Raw genomic sequence first — 19,816 nt, forward strand, 5'->3', positions numbered from 1 at the left:
GGATCCAGTCATTAATCTGATTTTACACAGCTCACCCACTTAATGAAGCTGCAGAGTCATTTGGATCACTGCTGACCTCAAAAAGCCCAAGATGAAGTGGATAAAGAGACACATGCAGGATTTTTTCTCATATACAGGGATATGTTGTGCGAACATGAAACCACAAAGGAGCCAAGCAATAATTCAGTATTTTTCCTTTGTATCTTTTTAGCTGATGTCTCCAGGAACTCTCTGCAGGGAAAGAGCAGGACTTTGTGACCTCCCAGAATACTGCACTGGCGAGTCACCGTTCTGCCCCTCCAACTCTTACCAAATCGATGGGGCTCCCTGTGATGGAGGAAAGGCCTATTGCTACAGTGGCATGTGCCTCACGTATAAAGACCAGTGCATACAGTTGTGGGGGCCTGGTAAGGACACTGCTTGCAGTAAAATACACTGTCTTTTGAACAGGCAATATTGTGTAGCATCTTGCTATTATTACCCTGTGTAAAGCAGTAGTACCTTCCATACGTGTTATCAGTAGCAAAGTCTGAGGAGCCTTTTCTCCTGTCCTGCTTGCTGGGAAGAAGCAGCAGAAATTTTCCATGTTCAAACCATCCCAGAAATAGAACAACTGAGTGGTTAGCATGGGGTGAGGTGGGCTTGGAGGCTCCATAGCCACATGAGTCTCTTCCATGCAGGAGCAAGGCCAGCACCAGATGCCTGCTTTGAGAAGGTTAATGCCGCTGGAGACACCTATGGGAACTGTGGGAAGGACATCTATGGCAACTACAGGAAGTGTGAGATGAGGTGGGAGAGTGGCAGCCAAGAGCTGCTCATTGGAGGTACTTTTATGTATTACAAAAATATATGGCAGTAGATGAAACCAAAACATGGGTCAGTTTTATTACCCCCCTCTGCCTCCTGGAAACCAGCTGCATCCCTGCTGGACATAGAGCTCTTAAGAGCTCCTCACACTGCAGCTTTAAGTTTACCATTTCCCGTGCCTTTTGCATTTTAAAACACCTAGCTGATATTTTTTTTCAAAGTACCAGAAGAGGGGTTTTCAAGTCCATAAGTTAAATGTAGCTTTTAAAGTGAGACAGAAACTTCTTAGTTGTATCTGTGATTTTGTTGAGGCTGGCCTACCCATGGGGATATTGAAATAGTGCCATCAGTACCCAGCTCTGTTGCTTGGGCTAGCTCTTGGGAAGTGCTTGATGTTTTGCCATTCAACAGTGACTCAACACTGCTGCTTTAATTCACCTATAGAGCTGATGCCTACAAAACTTTCAGCAAGCCAGAAATAATCACTTTAGCTTTTCCTTTGAAATCAGAGACGCTAAATGTGGGAAGATCCAGTGCCAGAGCTCTGCTTCCAAACCCCTGCAGTCCAACGCAGTGGCCATAGATACAACTATCCTCATGCAGAGAACGGAGCTGAGGTGCCGAGGGACCCATGTGTACAGATCTGACAGTGAAGAAAAGGAGATGCTGGATCCTGGCTTGGTGCTGACAGGAACAAAATGTGGGAGCCATCATGTAGGTACAAGCCTGTAATGGCTTAGGGGGAAGTTCAGGATATCAAGCCATTCATTTCTTATGTCTAATGTCTTTCTAGATTTTTATAACAATTTCTTAGAGGCTTCTGAGAAGCAATGGAAGAAGACACACCAAAGGCCATACCTTAAGTCTTTGCCAGATGAAGGCCAGGGCCGGTGTTGAATTTGGGAACTGCTAGTTGGTTGAGGTTGTCTTGCTTAAAGGTGAGACACGCCATAAGAAATCAAGACACCTGAAAGTTCCCTCAGAGGCTTGCCACATGGGCATGGCCAAGCTATCAGCTTCTGAGCTCCCACTCCCCTCTCTGATGTGTGTTAGCTGGGACTTAGGGTAGTGATTATATTTGCTTGGGAACCAGGTTAACTTTATGGCCTGTTGTCTTTCCCAGGGTATTAATTGTGTTGTCTGGGACCCCACAAGTCACAAAATGACACGAGGCTGTAGTATGGTGCATAACCCAGAGAGCTAACACTGAGTTCTTGGATCCTTTCTGTACAGGTTTGCTTTGAGGGACGCTGCCAGAACACATCCATCATATTTGATTCTGAAAGCTGTAACAAGAAGTGCCATGGTCATGGAGTAGGTGTTGTCTTTTTCATCTCCATTTCAGACTAAAGCAGCATGGGCTGCCATTCACCTGTGTATGGTTGTTCAGCTCAGTTCTGATACCATGCTTAGGTTTGCTCTGGACTTCAGCCTCTTGATTTGCTCTTTTCTGTCATGTTTGATGCATTTTCTGGTCTGTGGACTAAAGTATTTGAGTCTTCCTATTCTAGGTCTGCAATAACAACAAGAACTGCCACTGCAACCAGGGGTGGGCCCCCCCATTTTGCAATAAGCAGGGAAGGGGTGGAAGCTTGGACAGTGGTCCCCCCATGCCTGAAGGTGAGTAGGACCAAATCTACTATGATGGCACTTCAGAGGCACTTGAATTAGATGAGGAGCAGAGAGTTTTCTGTTTAACAAACTCTACTTTCTTGTCCTCAGGCTCTTCAGCAGTTGCAATAACTCTTGCAATCCTGGCTCCCATTTTCCTTCTCATCATCGTGTTTTTATTCTACTATCTGAAATGCTGGAATAAATTTGTTATCTGTTCTCTAAAGAAGACCCCGCAGTTCAGGTAAGTTGTCAGCGCGGTGCCTTGCCTGCCTGCATCCATTATGTTAAAACACAATGGAAAATACAGCAAAGAAAAAGGAGAAAATGTACCAAGGAAATAACACTCTTTTCTTTCTGTCATTGCCAGTGACACCTCTGGAAATGGACACGCAAACCCTGCATTTAAGTTGAAAACCCCGCAGGAACAGAGGAAGGTAGGGGCAAGGTCAACTTCTACCTCCCGGGGGATAGTTGCTGCTCACTACGATATGGGATGCGGTTCCCTCTCCCACTGTGATTAGGAAGAGGTTCTATCAAAGGATGGGTAAAACACCTACTAGACATACTGGTGTTGCAGGAGATGTTTTCCACTATGTGGCTCATAGTCCTTATGTAGATCCTCGAAAGTGTAGCAGGGAGCAAAAAGGTGGTTTGAAGCGGAAACACCTAACACCAAGTCTTCTGCACAGGTGATTGGCTTCCCTCAGATCCCATCAAAACCTCCTCCCCAGCAAGCTCCAGGGCTCCAAATAAACCTGCAGCAGCCACCCGCCTTCTCCTCTGGCTACATGTGTGGTGCGGGGCAGCCCAATGCAAAGGACACTGCCCGTCGGACACCCCCAAGCAGACCAGCACCTCCTGCTCCCAGACCCACTGTCTCTCAGGTACGGGGTTGTGCTGCTGTCCTGCAGGTGTGCTTTGATGGGTGGTTCGTTCTGAGGGTAACACCTCTCACCCTGGTAGGGTGTAGGAGTTATTGTGCTCACTAGCACATGCTCCATTTTGCCACAGGACAATCACTGGTGGTCTGCCTCACTTTGTAGTAGATGACAATGACCATGCTCAACAATAGCACACACCATTACTCTTAGTTCAGGTCCCCTGATACCTCTGACCTGGACATGAAGTCAGGTACCTTGGATCACAAAGCAGCATTCACTTCACCAAGGTAATCTAAACATTTTTTTAGCCTCAAATCAAATAGATAACGTGCCAGGAATGAAAGGACTGTACAGACATTTCCCTGAGCAAGCCTAGCACAGCTCTTCTTACCATTTGTATGTATTTTGTCTCCTGGAAACAAACTCTTCTGGGATTACCAGTCAGTGGTAAATCTGAGGTTCAGTACTGAGTACAAGATCTCCATGCCTTGGGATGATCCCCCAGGTATCTTCTATTTGGCCATTCCTGGACTAAAGCCTCGGGAGCCTCAAATAAATTGTTATGTGAAGCATAAATGAGACTTTTAGCATGTTGCATAGGAAACATTAGACTTAACCCAGACTGACCCCATCTTATGTCAGCATCCTGGCCACAAGGTTCTTTTGAGTGTTATAAGGAAAGGGTTTTGATTTATTTCTTTCGCTAGCAATTTTGGTCTAAGCTTAGTACAGATCCCACATTGTTATGGAAAAGATGGTAAATCATTCAGACTGCCTTAACTTCATTTTACCCAAACATTTCCCTACTTCCTTTACTAGGTTAGGGCCAGCAAAGAAGCCAAGGGCTCAGCTACAGGATAGCAGGAGGCTGGCTCCCAGGCAGTCTCTGAAGGATAGAGAGGAAAACAAACCCAAAATACTTTAGTGAATGGGATTTGTTTCTAGCTCCATTGTTCCTGCGAACAGCAGGCACTTCAGCAGGAAAGAAAACTAAAACAAAAGCAGGAAGCTGGCTGTAGTCAATAAGGAATAGGTATGCTTCACAGCTGGTTGTTGACAAGTTCCCCACAATCTCCACTGTGCTCCCTCCTCAATGCATCATCTCTTTATTCAGTCAGGTCCTCTAGATGGAATGATTTGCCTAGGATTTTCAAAAGAAACTTTGACATTTTCAGGTTGGGGATAACCACAAGGTGTGGAAGGTACAGGAGAAATAATTCATTCCAGTCTTTGCTAGTGTCAGTGTCCTTCCTAGACGTTTGCAGTTTCTGCCAGATTTGCTCTCCTGCTATTCCTATAGGAGCAATTTGGACCTCGTGGTTGGTGGCATTTAGCCTGCTTTGTCCTTCCTGGAGTCACAGGGCAAGGTCCTTGGAGAGCAGTGGTTCCTCAAGCATCGGCTGACGCATCCGACAAGCATTGCATTTGTGCATAGTCTAAGGACACTGCATGGGTTTTGGGTCCCCTCCAAGTTGTGAGTGCAGCTGTGCTTATTAAGTCAACACCTGGAAGCCAGCGACAGCTCAGAGACTAAGCAACAGCAGGCAGTTGGTTCTTGAGTGGGTAACTTCTCCCCAGGGGCATGCTTTACACTGCAATCCACTAGGAGAATGGAAAATACAATGCTCCGAGTATCCTACTGGGGACAGCTGCGTGCACAAACAAAGTCATAACTGATGTAGGTGGGTGCAGGGCTGTGTGTGTTTGTACAGGCACACGTACATATACAAGTATATAAGGTTTACAGGCATTGTATTGGCAATTGTGTAGTATGAGTGTCTTAAGTGAATGAATAATGTGGCTGATTAAAAGGCTCTGGAACACTGCTTCCGTATTACTTGCAAAATTCAAGGCTTAAAATTTCTGGATCCTGTAATAGCCAGAATGTGGCATACTTTCAGCCCACAGCTCTATTTAGAAGGTAGAGCAAGGTGGAAACCTTGCTGCCCTGTTTGGTTGTCCTCAGTTTGAAGGTAGCTGCCCAGCAGCCTAAAGCCATCAGTCTTCATGAAACTTCATAGGTGAAAAAGTCCTGCATTTTGAAAGCCACTGATCACCTGTAAGACAGTAAGCCACAGCAGCAGCTACCTGTGCTCCATCCTTTCTTTGGAGAGGGTGAGGTCTTTGCAAGCATGGATTTTTACCTGTATCCCATCAGTCTTTGTCTCAGGCAGGGATGCTACAAGCAGAGTTGCAATCGGGACTCCTGCCTCGTCTGTAAGGTTTCTGCTGCTTTTCCTCATGCATCCATTAGATATAAAACTGCAACTACTATCTCTGTTTTCAGGCTGGGCATCTGTCCAGGCTGGGAAATCAAAACTATTTCTCTCTTGTGTAGGATATTTCTAGGTCCCGGCCACCGCAGAGAGCTTTGCCAGCCGATCCCATCCCAAACAGATCCAGAGCCTGGCCAGGGCACAGCTCTGCCATCTCACTGCCTCCTGCACACACTAGAACCCCAGGACAACTCCAGCCTGTGACAGAGGTAGGCACTGAGCACAGTGATGGGAAACACAGCAGCGTCCCCTCACCACGAGGGAATAAAAGTATTCTGAAGGGAATAACCTTGCTATCATATTGCAAAACATCTTCATTCACAGTGCTGGTGGGTGGAAATGGAGAGGCTGTTGGGTTGGTTGCCTTTATTGCAGGGCAATAAAGTTTACCTGATCCTTATTGCGTTTACTGAGTTAAGCAAAACAGTTGACTCAGTTCTCCACATCCCTGAGCACTTCCTCAGGTAAGAACCTGGGAGAATTTCCTGCGTAATGTGTTAGGGTATGAATGCATGTGAATGGAGACAGGCTTCCCCTGGCTGGCTGTAACATCAGCTCCAGGAAGAGATGGCAGTGTCTGCTTTTCATCAGTGCTCACTCCTCCCTCTTTTCCCTTTTTCTATCTCATCCAGAATACTGGTGTCAGGACGGCTGGAGCAGTGAATATCTTGAAGCCAGGCTCCCGGGGGCAGTCATGAAGCACACTGTTCCTGGCTGGCTCCAACCTTCACAGGGGACTGGATGGCCTTCATCACCCAAAAACCCATTCACGGCCACAGGCAGGGTCTTGGCTCCTCTCCTCCAGCCTCCCCTGTTTCCTATGTGACTCAACAAGCTGCAGTAAGGCTTGGCAGGAGTGCCTCCAGGAACGGCACTGGTACATGCCAAGCTGAACTCAACCCTCTCTGCTGATAGCGTTTTCCATATAGGAATGACTTGTTCATACGGTATTTAAATATTACTGTGCAATATCCAGTGCTGGGATGGAGCGATTTCACGTGTTTCTAATCAGTTATTTAAGTCTTACCAGGGAGGACAAGCTCTGAGTGCAGGTGCTGGCCTGGATGGACTTTCATGTAAGACCCAGCCCTGTTGGCTTCCTCAGCCCATCCACACAGCTGCAGGAGCATAGGTTGGTGCTATACAGAAACCACTGCCTCCTGGGAGAGCAGAAGGCAGCTGTTGAAACTTTCTTTGGCTTATTCTCAGTTTACAGTGGGTGGCAAATGAGGCCACAACAGGGAGCAAACCATGAAAATATTCCCGGTTAAAGTAATTTGTGGGTCACAGTGGATTTTGATTGGCTTTAATAGAGTGGATTATTTTCCCCATATAATCGTCTTCAGCAAGAGCGCTGCAACTTGCCAGTCCTCCATCACTCGCTTGTCTTGCCTCAGTGCTGTACGACAGGGAAGCATCCCCAGTGCAGCCCATGTGCTCTCATCTGTGGCACTGGGACACAGTCAAGGTACGACAGGGAAACTCTGACAAGAGTAAACAGCCAGAAGGAAGCTCAGCAAAACCCAGTGCTGAGACCTTCTCTCCAACATGCGGTACCATGGATCAGTGACATATTTGCACGTGTCTCCTCAGGCTTCAGCCTGTGCTGAGCAGTAGTTCAGCATGGGTTGTCTGCTCCCCATACCGGTGAGAAACCTACCTTCAAATTGCCCAGGTGGTAAACCAACATGGATATTACTGCAACACATGGTGCTTTTGTGGGGCAGCTCGTTTACTCCAGGTTTTTCTCCAGTATGTGAATGGAGAGAGCTGTCTGTGTGCACTTTAAGCAGCTGATGGTTCTGACCCTGAGGACCTTCCCTTATGACTCCCTGCATTTTTTTTCCTCACAACAGTTTGGGCTGTTTTACATTGGTTTTTCCTCAGGATTTTAAATTAAGACCTTTAGTTATGCCAGATTTCTTCCTTTTTCTTTTTTTTTTTTTAACTTGAAATGATTTCCTTGGAGAACACAGGGAATGCTGGAGCTATGGTTACAACAGTTCCGTTGTGTCTGATCTATTATGGACAAATCCTCAGTGATTGCTGCTGCGCATGTGAGAAACTGTAATATTGGCATAAAGTCTTGTCTGATGGTTCTTTCCCAAAAGTTCTTTCCCAAAGATTGAAAAAGACCCAAAACATAACAAAACAGATAAGCCCCAAGCACTCATTAAATGTGCAGTTATTTGTAGCAGTTAAATGACTTAAATCCTACTAGGTTTTGCAACTTCACTACCTCTTTCTCCACAAGGAAACAGTACACAGGGTCTGTCTTGAATTTGTCATCGAGTATTCCTTGTCTTGACCGTTTTGGACCTTTTTCTACCTTCTATATGCCTGGAACAAAAACCATCCTAAAATACTCCCCAAAATAAGGGATGGCAAGTGAAAAGACGTCAGCTTTTACTGTCTTTTTCTGTAGTTGGAATATATTGCATATAAACAACCTATTATCAAACAACCCCCAGATTTGCTGTTTCTTGGGGCGCAGCTAGTGTTGCTATGTAATGGTGTGTTTTACTGCTCACAGGTGGAGCAGTAGGCTGGACACATGCTGTATGAACACTGTAGTAATACAGCTTCAACCACAAGAACTTGACCTTGTATCTGAGCCCTCACTGAAGGCAGCAGCAGACTTCTGCTGCAGTCAGTGATCTTTATCAAATGGCCACCAAAAAATATCACTAAAACTATTTTCACTGTATTTTATGTGATCACAAAGCCCATGGGCACACAAAGCTCAGAGAACTGCATGTGCCCAAACTCTAACGGAAAACCTTATCGCTGGAATATTGTAAAGTCTCCAAAAGGTAGTTTTAAGTAAATCCTTTTAAGTTTTCATATATGTGCAAGTTGAGTGAATGAGAACGGGGGAACTGCAGGGGGAGTGAAGATGGTGAAACGCTGGGAGAGCACATACCAAAAACACATCTCACTTTCTCCTGTGTCCACATATTAATGGTTTACAATAATGTTCTCTATGCAAATACTTGAAGAATGCAATTCATTGTGCCTTTTGCCTGGTTTTAATAAATTTGTCAGTTGTCATTCGCAAGTGTGTGTCATTAATCGGTGTGCCATTTCATTACCTCGATTCAAACCTTCATTTTACATAGGGCATTTGTCCACAGATGGCAGAGAGCAAGAAATGACTTTTATGAAATGCAGCTCTAGGAAGTGAGGAAAGAAGATCCCGGCTACAGGCTTTTTCTAAGGTTAGATGCATGAAGCATGACACCAATTACAATGACAAAAAGAAGCTCGAGAGGGAGTTACTTGGATTATTTTCTGCTACCAAACGAGGGCGCTGCTGGTTTACTCTCTGCCCAGATGCTCTTCTGTACTCAGCTCTCCATCAGCCTGTTTATCTTTTAGGGCTTCACCCGTAAGATCAGACAAATCACGAAAAACTTTCAGATTCACCTGCAACGGTGTGGTTTTGGTTTTTGTTGGGTTTTTTTGTTGTTTCTTTTTTTGCTTTTTTTTTTTTTTTTAGAAAAAGCCTTTATTTCATTTTCCACATTCCAAAAAAATAGAATTGAAATATTACTACAACAAGAGATTGCATATTCCCACCCCCCAAACCCATGTTGCATTTGCTCAGCGATGCTCAGGCCCAGGTATAATCAGGTCAGCATCTCAGACAGCATCAGTGCTCCAGGGCTAACCCAGGCAGAGCTGCCTCTGGATCAAGCCAGCCTGGCAAAGCCAGCTCAGGCTTTGCTGCTCCCTGTTTGGGATTTACTGTGAGAAGATGGGCTTTAATCTCCGTTTGCAGCAGGATGGGAAAAACTTTAACTGCAGCAGTACCTTCCCTTTTCGCCTTCCAGATTAAAATGTTATTTCTCTCATTTCTTCATCGTCACCACTGACAGAACTCCAAGGGGGCTTTGAAGGTGACCCATGTGCAAGAGTCCAGGTAACATCCATGCTGTATTGAGAAAGATGGAGAGGAGTGAACACAACCACTCTGGAGTAAACTGCATCCCTACAGTTCTGCAGAGCATCATCCACTTATGTCTGTTTGTCTTTTAACATACAACTCATACCTCCCTTTAAACAACAAAAACGTTTTTGAGTTTAAATGATAGCAGGAAATGTCATGGGGCTCCAAGAGCTGGGAGGCTCTCCAAGGTCAAGACATTTCCTAAGAAAAGAAATACTGAAAACTTACAGCCATTTGCTCTTTCAGCCTGAAAAGACAGTGCTGCAGTGTTTCTCCTGACATGGAGTTTACCTTGCCAGAGCTCCCAGCCTGAGCAGGGGCTGCCCCTTGCTAAGTAAGGTCTAGATCAGGGCCAGTGGCTTCACCAATCACATCAGCATGGCCTGGACACCATTGCTGCTAAGGAAAAAGCCCAGATAAACAAAACGCCATGTAAAGCTAAGTAACACTAGCTAGTTACTAACTAGTGCTGCAGGGAAACTCCTGTACCTGTCAAAAACAAAAGCTGAAAAAGATTTATTTGCCATCATCCTATAAAATCATTTCATGGGTCCTGCCACTGAGCCTGAGTGAATGCCTGCTCCAAAATTCACCATGTTTTGCCATATTCATCGATATTCTTGCCCCATATTTGCAAAGCAAGTAATTAATAAGGATGAGCAGAGCTTGAATAGATGTGCACCACTCAGTCCTTGTCTCTTACCTGTCAGAGATACTGGTGTGTATTTTGGAGCTCATGCAAGTGCCTAGAAAGAGGGAAAAAAGGACAAAAAACCACTAATCAGTGATTCAGTCAGGGCCTGGAAATAAACACATCAATGACCGCTTGGGGAAGGAGTGCAAGAGTAATTGTTAGAATTCCCTGCCAAGAATAAGAGATGGGAAGGGGCCTCAGAGATCATATTTCAAGAGGATTTTCATTTTCAGTGGCTGCATGTATTAAAACCCAGTAAGGACTAAACCCGCTCCTTGCTGCCACATCATAACAAAGATCCAATACCAAAGCCCTGAGAAAGACTTGGTTTGACTCTACCAAGTTTTGGATAAGACACTGTTGGTTTCATTTTCTGCTTTTCCTTTTCTAAACTGCTCACTAGCATCCGGAATATTGACATCAACCCATTTACCCAACCTCCAGACCCTTGCATATAACACATTAGGTGTAGATCATGAATACTTTGGGTTTATCCTCTGGGGCGATGCTGGAGTTGTCCACCTCTATCAGGATGTTCTTGTCATCTCGGGTGACTGGTGCTTGCTGCTCACTCTGGAGGACCTGTGGTAGATTCCCTAAACTGACATCCATGTCTTTGAAAGCATGGAGTAAAAACACCCCCAGAATGATGGTGAGGAAGCCACAAACTGTCCCAATGATGTCAACAACTGTCATGGTGACCCACTCCTTAAAGAGGATGACGGAAGTTGTAATGACGATGGTGGTGAACAGTACGTAGTAGATGGGAAACACCAAAGATGTATTGAAAATATCTAGAGACTTATTGAGGTAGTTAATTTGTGTAGTGATGGATGCCACCAGCGTGACGACTAGGATCCACGTCAATGGGTGCTGCAGCACAGGCTGGCCAGCAAAGAAGCCCTTAATGGCAATTCCCAGGCCCTTGACTGAGGACACGGAGAAGGCACCAATAACAGAGCAGATGGTGAGGTAGATGAGGATGTTGCTCTGGCCATAGCGGGGTGCGAAGTAGAAGATCAGGAGGAAGCAGACAGCCAAGAGGATCGCAGCATAAGCAAGGAAACCTGGAAGAGGAAGAGATATAACTCAAAACTGAGCAGTGGGCATGGGGAGCAGTACATCCTGCCCAGCCCCAAGAGAGAACACAACCTCCCGCATACCTGGTTCTTTCAGCTTAGAAGACATTTCCTCCAGAGTGGTGACCTCCTCGTCCTCTGGGGCATGTATCACCATCACAGTGCTGCCCACGAGGCTCAGCATGCAGCCCAGCTTTCCCAGCATGTTGAGCCGTTCTCCAAGCAAATATGAAGATAGGATGGCACTGCATGGGGCAGAAAAATGTCAGCAGGTCCTTTAAAGTCCTTTACAGAAGGAACAGCAGCTAAAATAAGGTAAAGAATGCCTTCATGTGATATAAGAACATAAATTTAGAGTAAATTTGTTGGATTCCAGTGTGTGATTACACAATCACATTGCATCTACCGACAGCTGAACCCGCAGAGACGCAGGTGTGATCTCCAGCTCACAGCTCTTGTATCAGCAAGGTGAGGAAAATGCTGAAGGCGTTAGCACACCCTCAGGAATATTTTCAAGGTCTACAGATTCACTTAGGAGCTGCTGGCCCTTACTAAGCCTTTAGATCCCAAGGAAATGACTCCTGAGAAAAACAGAGATAAAAAACCCCAACCAAACAACAAAAGAGTTACATCAGTTGTAACTAAATCATCAGAACTATTAAGGCCCAGAGAAGCTCTGAATGTACAGGGGCTACAGATATATCTGCAGAAATATATAGTTGTTGTCCATAAAAATTTGGGACAAGACACTGGAGCAGCCCTAATTTGTTTCTGCATTTCACTGTTAACAGACTTTCTAGAGCCTTCAGTACCTGGAGTCGTGTATTTTGATATGAATCTCCTTCTTAAGAATAAATAAAATAGGGTTTCAGCCCTTTTAACAACAGGCAGAAATACAAATGCACAACATTAAAGCCCCCTAAAAGCCTAGGACTTAAAAGGCAAATGACAGAGTTTAAATACAAGCCTGACTTTTTTGACCCTTTTAGATTTCCATGCTGTTCACTATGAGAACAAAACAAAACAAACAAACAAAAGTTTGAATTGGTAAAAGAACTGTAAAAAAGAAGAAAATAACACTGATATTTGCAATAATTTAAGTCCCCAAAGGCATGCTACTTAATTCATCACTTTCCAAATGATCCCCCAAAAGGACAACATGTAGAAATCACAGGACATTTTTTCCTTTAGGCAGAATAATTCACATTCCTCTCACTTCAAGACTTCCTATCTTCCAAGACAAACAAGCAAACAAAAAGGCAAACTGCAAACTACAGACTCATAAATCACCTTATGAGAACGCTCAGAGCCCCCAGAGGCGTCACAATCGTTGCAGGAGCAAAGGCATAGGCAGCAAAGTTGGCAGCTTCCCCTCCACCCACTAAACAAACACAAGAAAAAGAAATAGCAATGGGTTACAGCAGGCTTTCTGTGTTTTCTCCTTTGGGCTTGCAGACTAGTGAGACATCAGTTAGACAGTGGTGTTTTTTATGAGGGATTCCATGCTGCTGCTAAACAGGGCCAAATAATGGGTGCAAATCTACTACAGATTAATACAAGGAGAGAAGCATCCCTAGAGCCCAGGGCTACATGGAGCAGGGCTGCAGGTGCCAGGGCTTGGCCTTGTCACAGCTGATCCATATGAGCTCATTAACATAGGGTCATATATATATGACCCATATGAACTCATTAACACAGGCAGCTGCAGTGTGTCTGGGTGGTTAATGAGGGGTGGGCACGTGTAGGAGCCCCAGTGCTGGGTGGCAGCTCCTCACCTACAAGATGTCTCTCCATGGGGTTGTGGTGTTGCTCTCTGGCAGAGATGTCCTTGTTCCCTGAGCAGTGAGTATTGTGTGCTTGCTTATGGGTTGTGCTGTGGTGGTTGTGCAGTAGGAGCTGCAAGGGCAGAGCAAGGTGGGAGTACCTGGAGCTGCTGCAGTGGTGAGAGCCAAAAACACCTGCTTTGAAAGACTGGGTTGTAAAACCTGCTGCTCTCTAAATGGCTGCGATTCCATTTGGGAAGACACTGTAATGTACAGCATCAAAAAAGGTTTTAAGGCTGGCTTTAAGAGAAAACAAGCTTTCCTGAAGAAAGGAACTGCTACCAACACCTCCTTCTTATCACCCCTGTGCAGGAGCAATAACCTTTCCCAGGGGCCCCAGGCATGCATGGGAGGTTGTTTGCCCTGTGCCTGGTATGCAGGCAGACCATCCGACTACCTTATTAAAACCTGGCTTTTCATGCATTTGATCTGGTAAAACTGAGCTATCAAGTCCTACCAGCCCTGCAGGAAGATGGGAGATTCTGTGTGGCTCACTGCTTTCCCTGAGGTGCCTTTGCAGAGGATGGGGGAACTTGCCAGAAAAAAGGATTTAAGCCACTAGATGCTGGGCTTATTCCACACCTCATTCACAGGGACAAATGCACTGGAAAAGCTGAAAACCCAGGAAAGCAGCTTCTACTTACTGGTTAACAAGCCAGCCCACCAGAGCCAGTCCTTTAGGTAGCCATGGCCTCCATCTCCTGGGGAAGCAAAGCACACAGATATGCAGGAGTTAACAATTGTGTTCTTCAGAGAAAGAGATGAGAAACAGCCTTTTGTAGAGATATAAATTGCAAGAGGAAGAATGTGACAAAGAAAGCTTCTGGAAGGACACAATATGCAGAGATGTTCTCCTATATGGAAATTATGTTGAATCAAGGGATTAGCAGAAGCTGGCACTTAGGGCTGGACAACACAAATACAATAAAAGCAGTGGTTTAATCCTGGGTGGCAGTGGGAATGACACCGATTGCCCCAAAGGTTATGGGCCTGAGATGCAGCCTGCCCTCCTTCAGCAAGGGGCCTGGGGCTGCCCTTCAGCCCTGGGAGCTGTGGTCATCCTCACCGATTCATCAGGATGCATCGGCCTCTCAGTGTGTCAATAAACACCCCAGCTGAGCTCCCATGGACTGGTCATGTCTTGTCTGGCATGTTCCACTTGCCTGTTCCCTGTGCATCCTCCTGGAGCAGAGGGATGAAGGATGGCAGGGGCTACTCTGTGCTGGGTACCTTCCACCCAAAGACTGGGACACTGCCAGCTGCATCCTGCCTGCAAGGAAGCTGTGCTTCACCTCGTGTCGTGCTGCCTCACTGTGGAGTCTCGCGTATGGATGCTAAGGTAAGGCAATGAGTTTTTCCAAACCTTGTTTTCTAATTCAAGTGAGGGTTATAGCTATGAAGGATGAAGAGAGGAAAAGGTGGCTGGTTGCCCTGCGCAGGCATGTGGTGCCATAGTCTGTGCTGCTGTATGGTTGTGGTGAAGGCTCCCTGTGTCCTGTACCAGTGGTTATCTGCTCCATTGGTACACTGCCTTGTATCATAGGGCCTCAGCCTGAACAGTCAGAAATCCTAATGTTAACTTCATGTGCATCATTATGCGACTGAGCATTTCTGATGAAAAATGATTGCTGGCATTGGAACAGCTAGGAAGAAAATGTGCATATAAATGAAGAATGGACATACTGTGCTGGGAACTAACCCGGCTCTGGTCTTAACCCACACGTTGTTAGATGTGAGGAGCTTGAGTTTGCTGACACTGTGAACCTTGATTTTGCTGGGTCAGAGACAGCCTGTGTTCTTGCTGAGTCTGACCTGACTGGTCAGTAATAGCAGTGCTTGATCTGCCTTGGAGAAAAGTGATGTGCTCTCAGATAGCAGGGGTGAAACACTGGGACTGAGAGATTACAGGACAAGACAGGAAAAGGGGGAATGAAGAGGCAGACATCTTTTGCTCGAATTCAGGCTCTTGTTTCTCAACAAGTTCAAATGTGATGCTTTGTTATGCCTTAAAAAATTGCTGATTTATTTGCTCTTGGGGGTTTTTGTTTGGCTGGGTTTGTTTCTCAAGAACTCTTATGGTCAGCTATGCTTTTATGTCATGAATCTCTAATTCTTGGTTAAACATCCTGAAAAATAGGGAGGGGTTTGCACTTGTTTTACTCACTTGGCTCTGTTGTGAGAAGAGTTCATGGAGGTAAAGAGAGAGGCATTTTCTACAGTCAAAACAATACTGGTGTTTCATTGCGCGGATATAATGCCAAAAAGCAAACCTTTTTGAGTTCAGCAGTTGCATGTGGCCAGTGTAATGGCAGAGAATGGAGATGGACCCAAGACTGGCCTAGAGCTCAGGTGCTGTTGGTAGCATTGCTGGTTGACTCTGGACTCGACCCATGCCTCTATGTCCCCATTTGGGAGCAGTGATATTTACTTCCTTTGTAAAATGAATTGAGAATTGTTCCCAGGCCAGAACTAGGCAGCAGTAGTATTTTAATTATCATTATTTTGTTTTGTAGTTATGCAAGTAGGTCAGTGCCAGGTAGGGCTGAAGCTGCTGCTGGAGTGCATGTTTACAGTGCTGATGGGATGTGTCAATTCCACAGTGTAATTCTGCTGTAGGCAGTGCTCCTTCACCATTTCCCATCCACATATATGTGCACATAAACACACACCTCTCCCTGAGAGCTTGGTGCTAGAGGAAAGTTGTCCACATGTTGAGCAACATAGCTCGGAAGTATCCTTCCTGAAGACCACAAGCAGATTGCAGGCATGCGGTCTTGCATTAAGGAATGGTTTTTGCTAATGCAATTAAAGCACATGGGGCCTCGTCCTTGTCTCAGTGACTTGCTGGTAAAACTGCCTAGTGCATCAATAAGGGCAAGAGTGGGGTCATGGAGCTGCGCTGTTCTGCTGTTTGGCATGGTGATGACTTGTACCTTTTTGCAAAGGGGCTCATTTCAAAAAGCTTTCACACCAATTCCTCACACACAGGCCAGCTCTGATGGACGTGTATTATTCCTTTTATCATACAGTGCATGTGACTTGCTATCTGCAGTGCAAGGCAGGGGAATGCTGCTTTTAGCTCAGCCATTCCAGTGCAGGGCTTTGTAAATTAGCTCCTCTGCTCCAGCACAGTGTTGATAATCTAGGTCTTGCAAAAATACATCCACAAAAGGTCTTATTTACATTGCTTATGGAAGCTGATGTGTTGCCTTGCCTTATGAATGCTGGAGTTCTGGGAACAGGTGGATCTCCCCCTTCTTACCCCCACAAAAGCCATACCTGCCCTGGTGCCTCCCTTCTCTACCAGCCGCAGCAGCCCCTTCTTCTTGAGGATGACACTACTTCCGATGAGAAAGCTGGAGAAGACAGCCAAGCCCAGGCCAATGTAGAATCCATAACTGGTTTCTAGCCGAGTTACCCAGGAGTTATCTGAAGTCCCATTGTCCCAGACAGGGTCAGCATTGCCGATCACTTGGCACACAACCCGGTGGGAAAGGCACGAAAGGGTGAGCAGAGACCCTGTGCAGATAAAACAGCAGTTATTGATATGACTATCAACAGTGCCTCTATTGTCCTTTGGACTCATTCAGATGTCCCTCTGAGCAGCCACCCATGCTCTCACCCTAAGGGCACGCACCCACCAGCTCCCAGGACACCTCTTTAACTGCACACGGAAATAGCAAGGTGTTGAGTGATAGATTTATGGTGTTCAAGCAGCTCATTGACACTGAATGTGCCTGCCAGTCTAGAAAACTGGCACAAGTTTCTGAACTGGAAATGGGAAAGCCACAGGGATCACTATAATAAAGAAATTTGAATTTCCAAATATTTATGCCAGTCTCTGCACCAAGCTCCAATGTCATGGGTTTGAGCTATGCCTTACCGACACTCAACCTTGTTAATTCAAAGGCTTTTGTGCTTTCCAGCCAACTAATCCTTGCATCTGCCAGCATGTCAGCTTTGGGTTTGATGTGGAGTGATGCCAGTACCTTGTAACTGTGCATCTGTTCCAGCTCTGTGTTCTGAGCAGTGCCATGGGATCTCCTGTAAAATAACAGGCTTGCCCTGGTCCAGACTTTAATCTCTGTTGTCTCTACTGTCTAAGGGGTTTATTTTACCTATTTGCAGAGGGCCTGGGTGGATGCCAAGCCCTACCAGTGCGGAAGGACTGAAAGCAGGCAGTTTTCTGCTGTTAACACCAACAGCACTAACCCCCTGTGGCTCTAGCCAAGGTGTGTTTCTGTGTGTGGGAGGGAGAATTGCAGAGTTTATTCCTGCCCTCACACCCCTACCACACCCAGCACATCTTCCTATTGCAATCTTCTTTCTGTGTGTAGTAAAGGCAGTGTGACCAACTGTGGGGAATGGAGCAGCCAGGTGGAGTGTCACAAAAGTCCCTTTGTAGGAAAACACTGTAATCTTCTATCTAAACTCAAAGGAATTACAGAGCAAGCATTTCTGTCATGCAGTGCAATGGCTGAACTGCTCATAGTCCTTTTGGCAGCCCCAGATTTTCCTGAAGTGACTGGCTAGTGCTTCCATCACTGCACCCCCAGTCCCTGGCATGTGTAGCTGAGGATTTGGATCCGAACTGGATCCAACCTTTTTCTAATGGAAAAAAAAAATCCAGTGACTTTCTAGATGAGTTTCCAGATTCCTTAATAGGGCTCTTCTCTAAGAGAGCTACCCTTGACTGTGAAAGTATTTCCTGGGAAACAGGGGGGCATCTTGCCTCCTCGGCAGGGTAAAAGCCTCCACAACGTGCTACTAGGCACAGACATAAGGCAGTGGGATGGGGCTATTGCCAAATGGATCAGGTAATCTTTAAGGGAGAAAAACTAAAACCGTAGGTCCTCTGCGTGTGGCTCGCGCATGGGGTGAGTTTTCCCGTTCCTATACAGACCTTGCAAAAAGGAAAAGAGCCCCTAAGTCCAGAAAAGCAAAGCAGTGACAGAGAACAGCCCCGAAGGCGGGGAGGGCAACACCGGGGAACCGGGGCTCGCCCGCTCCCCCCCCACCCCTCGCTGCCCCGGCCCGGGGGGAACCCACCGTTGCTGCAGCTGCTGTTGGCCTCCAGAGGCTCCATCTCCTCCGTGCTCCGGAAGGCTCAGAGCATCGCGGCGGCGCGGGCAGGAGCCGGGGCTGGGCCGGGCTGCCCGCTCACCTGCCCGCACACCGGCCCGCCCGGCTCCGGCTCCGCCTCCTCCGCGACGGGACGGGGCTGGCTCGGTGCGGAGGGTGCCGGGCAAGCCCCGCGCCCTGCCCTGGGCGGGCACCTCTGGCCCCGCTGCGGGAAGCGGAGCGGGTGGTTAGGTGGGATGTGAGCCCAGCTGCGGGACGTGGGGTGCACAGCGAGAGGCTTGTGTGTGCTGCAGAGCTGTGGAGCTCACATATGCACGGAGGATGGTGGAACAGGGAAGTAATCATGAGGCATTGTTTGGGCATTTTGTTTGAAATTGTTTAAACGTAAGAAAAAACAAAAGGGTAAATCTAGATTAGATACAAGGAAGAAATTCTTCACTATGGGGGTGCTGAGGGGCTGTCACAGGGTGCCCAGAGAAGCTGTGGCTGCCCCATCCCTGGCACTGTTCAAGGCCAGGTTGGACACAGGGGCTTGGAGCAACCTGTCTAGTGGAAGGTGTCCCTGCCAGTGGCAGGGGGGTTGAAAGTAAACGATCTTTAAGGTTCTTCCAACCCAAACTGTTCTATGATTCTATAAATTAAATCCCATACTCCTGGAGAGATCTCTTACCTAAAAGTGACTGTAACTGCAGTTAATATAACAAGGAAACATTTCACAAAGTGTCTTGTTGCTTCAAACTTTGGTGTTTATTATTCTGCACTTAGTACTATGGCTATGTACAGTAGGTTGCAGGACTGAAGGATGAAGTTGGGGGATGAGAAACATGTAGAGGTCTAGGGAAGGTGGCTATATCCTGATGGAAGTTTGGTGGTTGGTGCAGGGTTCCCTACATTGTGTACTCATTAGGCAAAGACATGCTCTCTGCTGAAGGTCTGGCCAAATTTCTCTAATGGACATTCCTGACCTTTGAGTTGTAATGGGAAAGGTCTGGCTCCAGGCAAAGGTGCATTTGTAAAAGTAGTATCAACAGAAGATGAGTGCGTAATGACAAGGGCACTCTTATGCTGTGAAGTGTTGTGCAAAAGGAGATCAGAGGTGCACAAACCGCCACGAGCAGCAACTGTGATTTAAGACTCGGCTGCCTCCATGCAGAATCCCAGCCATGAGCTCCTCCATCACTTACATTCATTTTACACCCTTCTACTTCTGACTGTTCAGTTGGTGGGTCTCGCTCATCACGACCACATGGTTCAGCCTGTACTATAGATTGGGGGCTGTGTCTCCCCCATCAACCTGCCACCCCATGCAGCCAAGCCTCTCTTGCTAATACTAGTGTGAGCATTTGGAGCATGCTGGGCAGTGTTCAAGGCCAGGTTGGACGAAGCCTTGGGTGGCATGATTTAGTGTGAGGTGTCCCAGCCCATGGCATTCTACTCTGCACCCCATGTGTTTTGACTTCACCCCCACCCTCCTCTGCTGAGTCCTCCTTTCCTGTGTTTGTGCCTGGTGTCCCTGTGTAGGTAGAAACCTATTGCCAGTACAAAAGCCCTTTCGTTGCAGTAGGAGCCATTAGCCAGATTCAGCTGTACGTCAGCAGAGATAAGTAAAAC

The 19,816-nt window shown here is 46.5% G+C and overlaps 2 protein-coding genes across 2 annotated transcripts in view; one reads left to right on the top strand and one right to left on the bottom strand.

Moving 5' to 3' along the window:
• Positions 1-8,631, top strand: part of ADAM19 (ADAM metallopeptidase domain 19) — a 31,864-nt gene extending 23,233 nt beyond the window's left edge. The window contains exons 14-23 of the mRNA XM_061456807.1: positions 212-407; positions 681-789; positions 1,317-1,521; positions 2,041-2,121; positions 2,319-2,427; positions 2,530-2,662; positions 2,789-2,855; positions 3,111-3,305; positions 5,641-5,787; positions 6,211-8,631. Of these exons, the coding sequence (XP_061312791.1) occupies positions 212-407; positions 681-789; positions 1,317-1,521; positions 2,041-2,121; positions 2,319-2,427; positions 2,530-2,662; positions 2,789-2,855; positions 3,111-3,305; positions 5,641-5,787; positions 6,211-6,276 (1,308 nt within the window). The 3' untranslated portion in view covers positions 6,277-8,631. The remainder of the gene's footprint in view (positions 1-211; positions 408-680; positions 790-1,316; positions 1,522-2,040; positions 2,122-2,318; positions 2,428-2,529; positions 2,663-2,788; positions 2,856-3,110; positions 3,306-5,640; positions 5,788-6,210) is intronic.
• Positions 8,632-10,279: 1,648 nt separating this feature from the next.
• On the bottom strand, positions 10,280-18,321 carry NIPAL4 (NIPA like domain containing 4). The gene is made up of 6 exons (XM_061456821.1): positions 18,173-18,321; positions 16,403-16,642; positions 13,768-13,824; positions 12,591-12,681; positions 11,385-11,545; positions 10,280-11,288 (listed from the first exon to the last, which is right to left on the bottom strand). The coding sequence occupies exons 1-6, from the start codon at positions 18,207-18,209 to the stop codon at positions 10,684-10,686; spliced, it is 1,191 nt and encodes a 396-aa protein (XP_061312805.1). The 5' UTR covers positions 18,210-18,321; the 3' UTR covers positions 10,280-10,683.
• Positions 18,322-19,816: the final 1,495 nt, after the last annotated feature.

The sequence above is a fragment of the Pezoporus flaviventris genome, unplaced genomic scaffold, assembly GCF_033815535.1.
Source record: "Pezoporus flaviventris isolate CSIRO_AGI_PZ_B2104156 unplaced genomic scaffold, CSIRO_AGI_Pfla_v1 ptg000023l, whole genome shotgun sequence".
Classification (NCBI taxonomy): Eukaryota; Metazoa; Chordata; class Aves; order Psittaciformes; family Psittacidae; genus Pezoporus; species Pezoporus flaviventris.

Coding starts and splice junctions, on each gene's coding strand:
- NIPAL4 (XM_061456821.1), bottom strand. CDS start 18,209: ATGGAGCCTCTGGAGGCCAACAGCAGCTGCAGCAACG. Junction 16,643..18,172: donor CAACAGCAGCTGCAGCAACG/GTGGGTTCCCCC, acceptor TTATCTGCACAG/GGTCTCTGCTCACCCTTTCG. Junction 12,682..13,767: donor GTGGGCTGGCTTGTTAACCA/GTAAGTAGAAGC, acceptor GTGTTTGTTTAG/TGGGTGGAGGGGAAGCTGCC.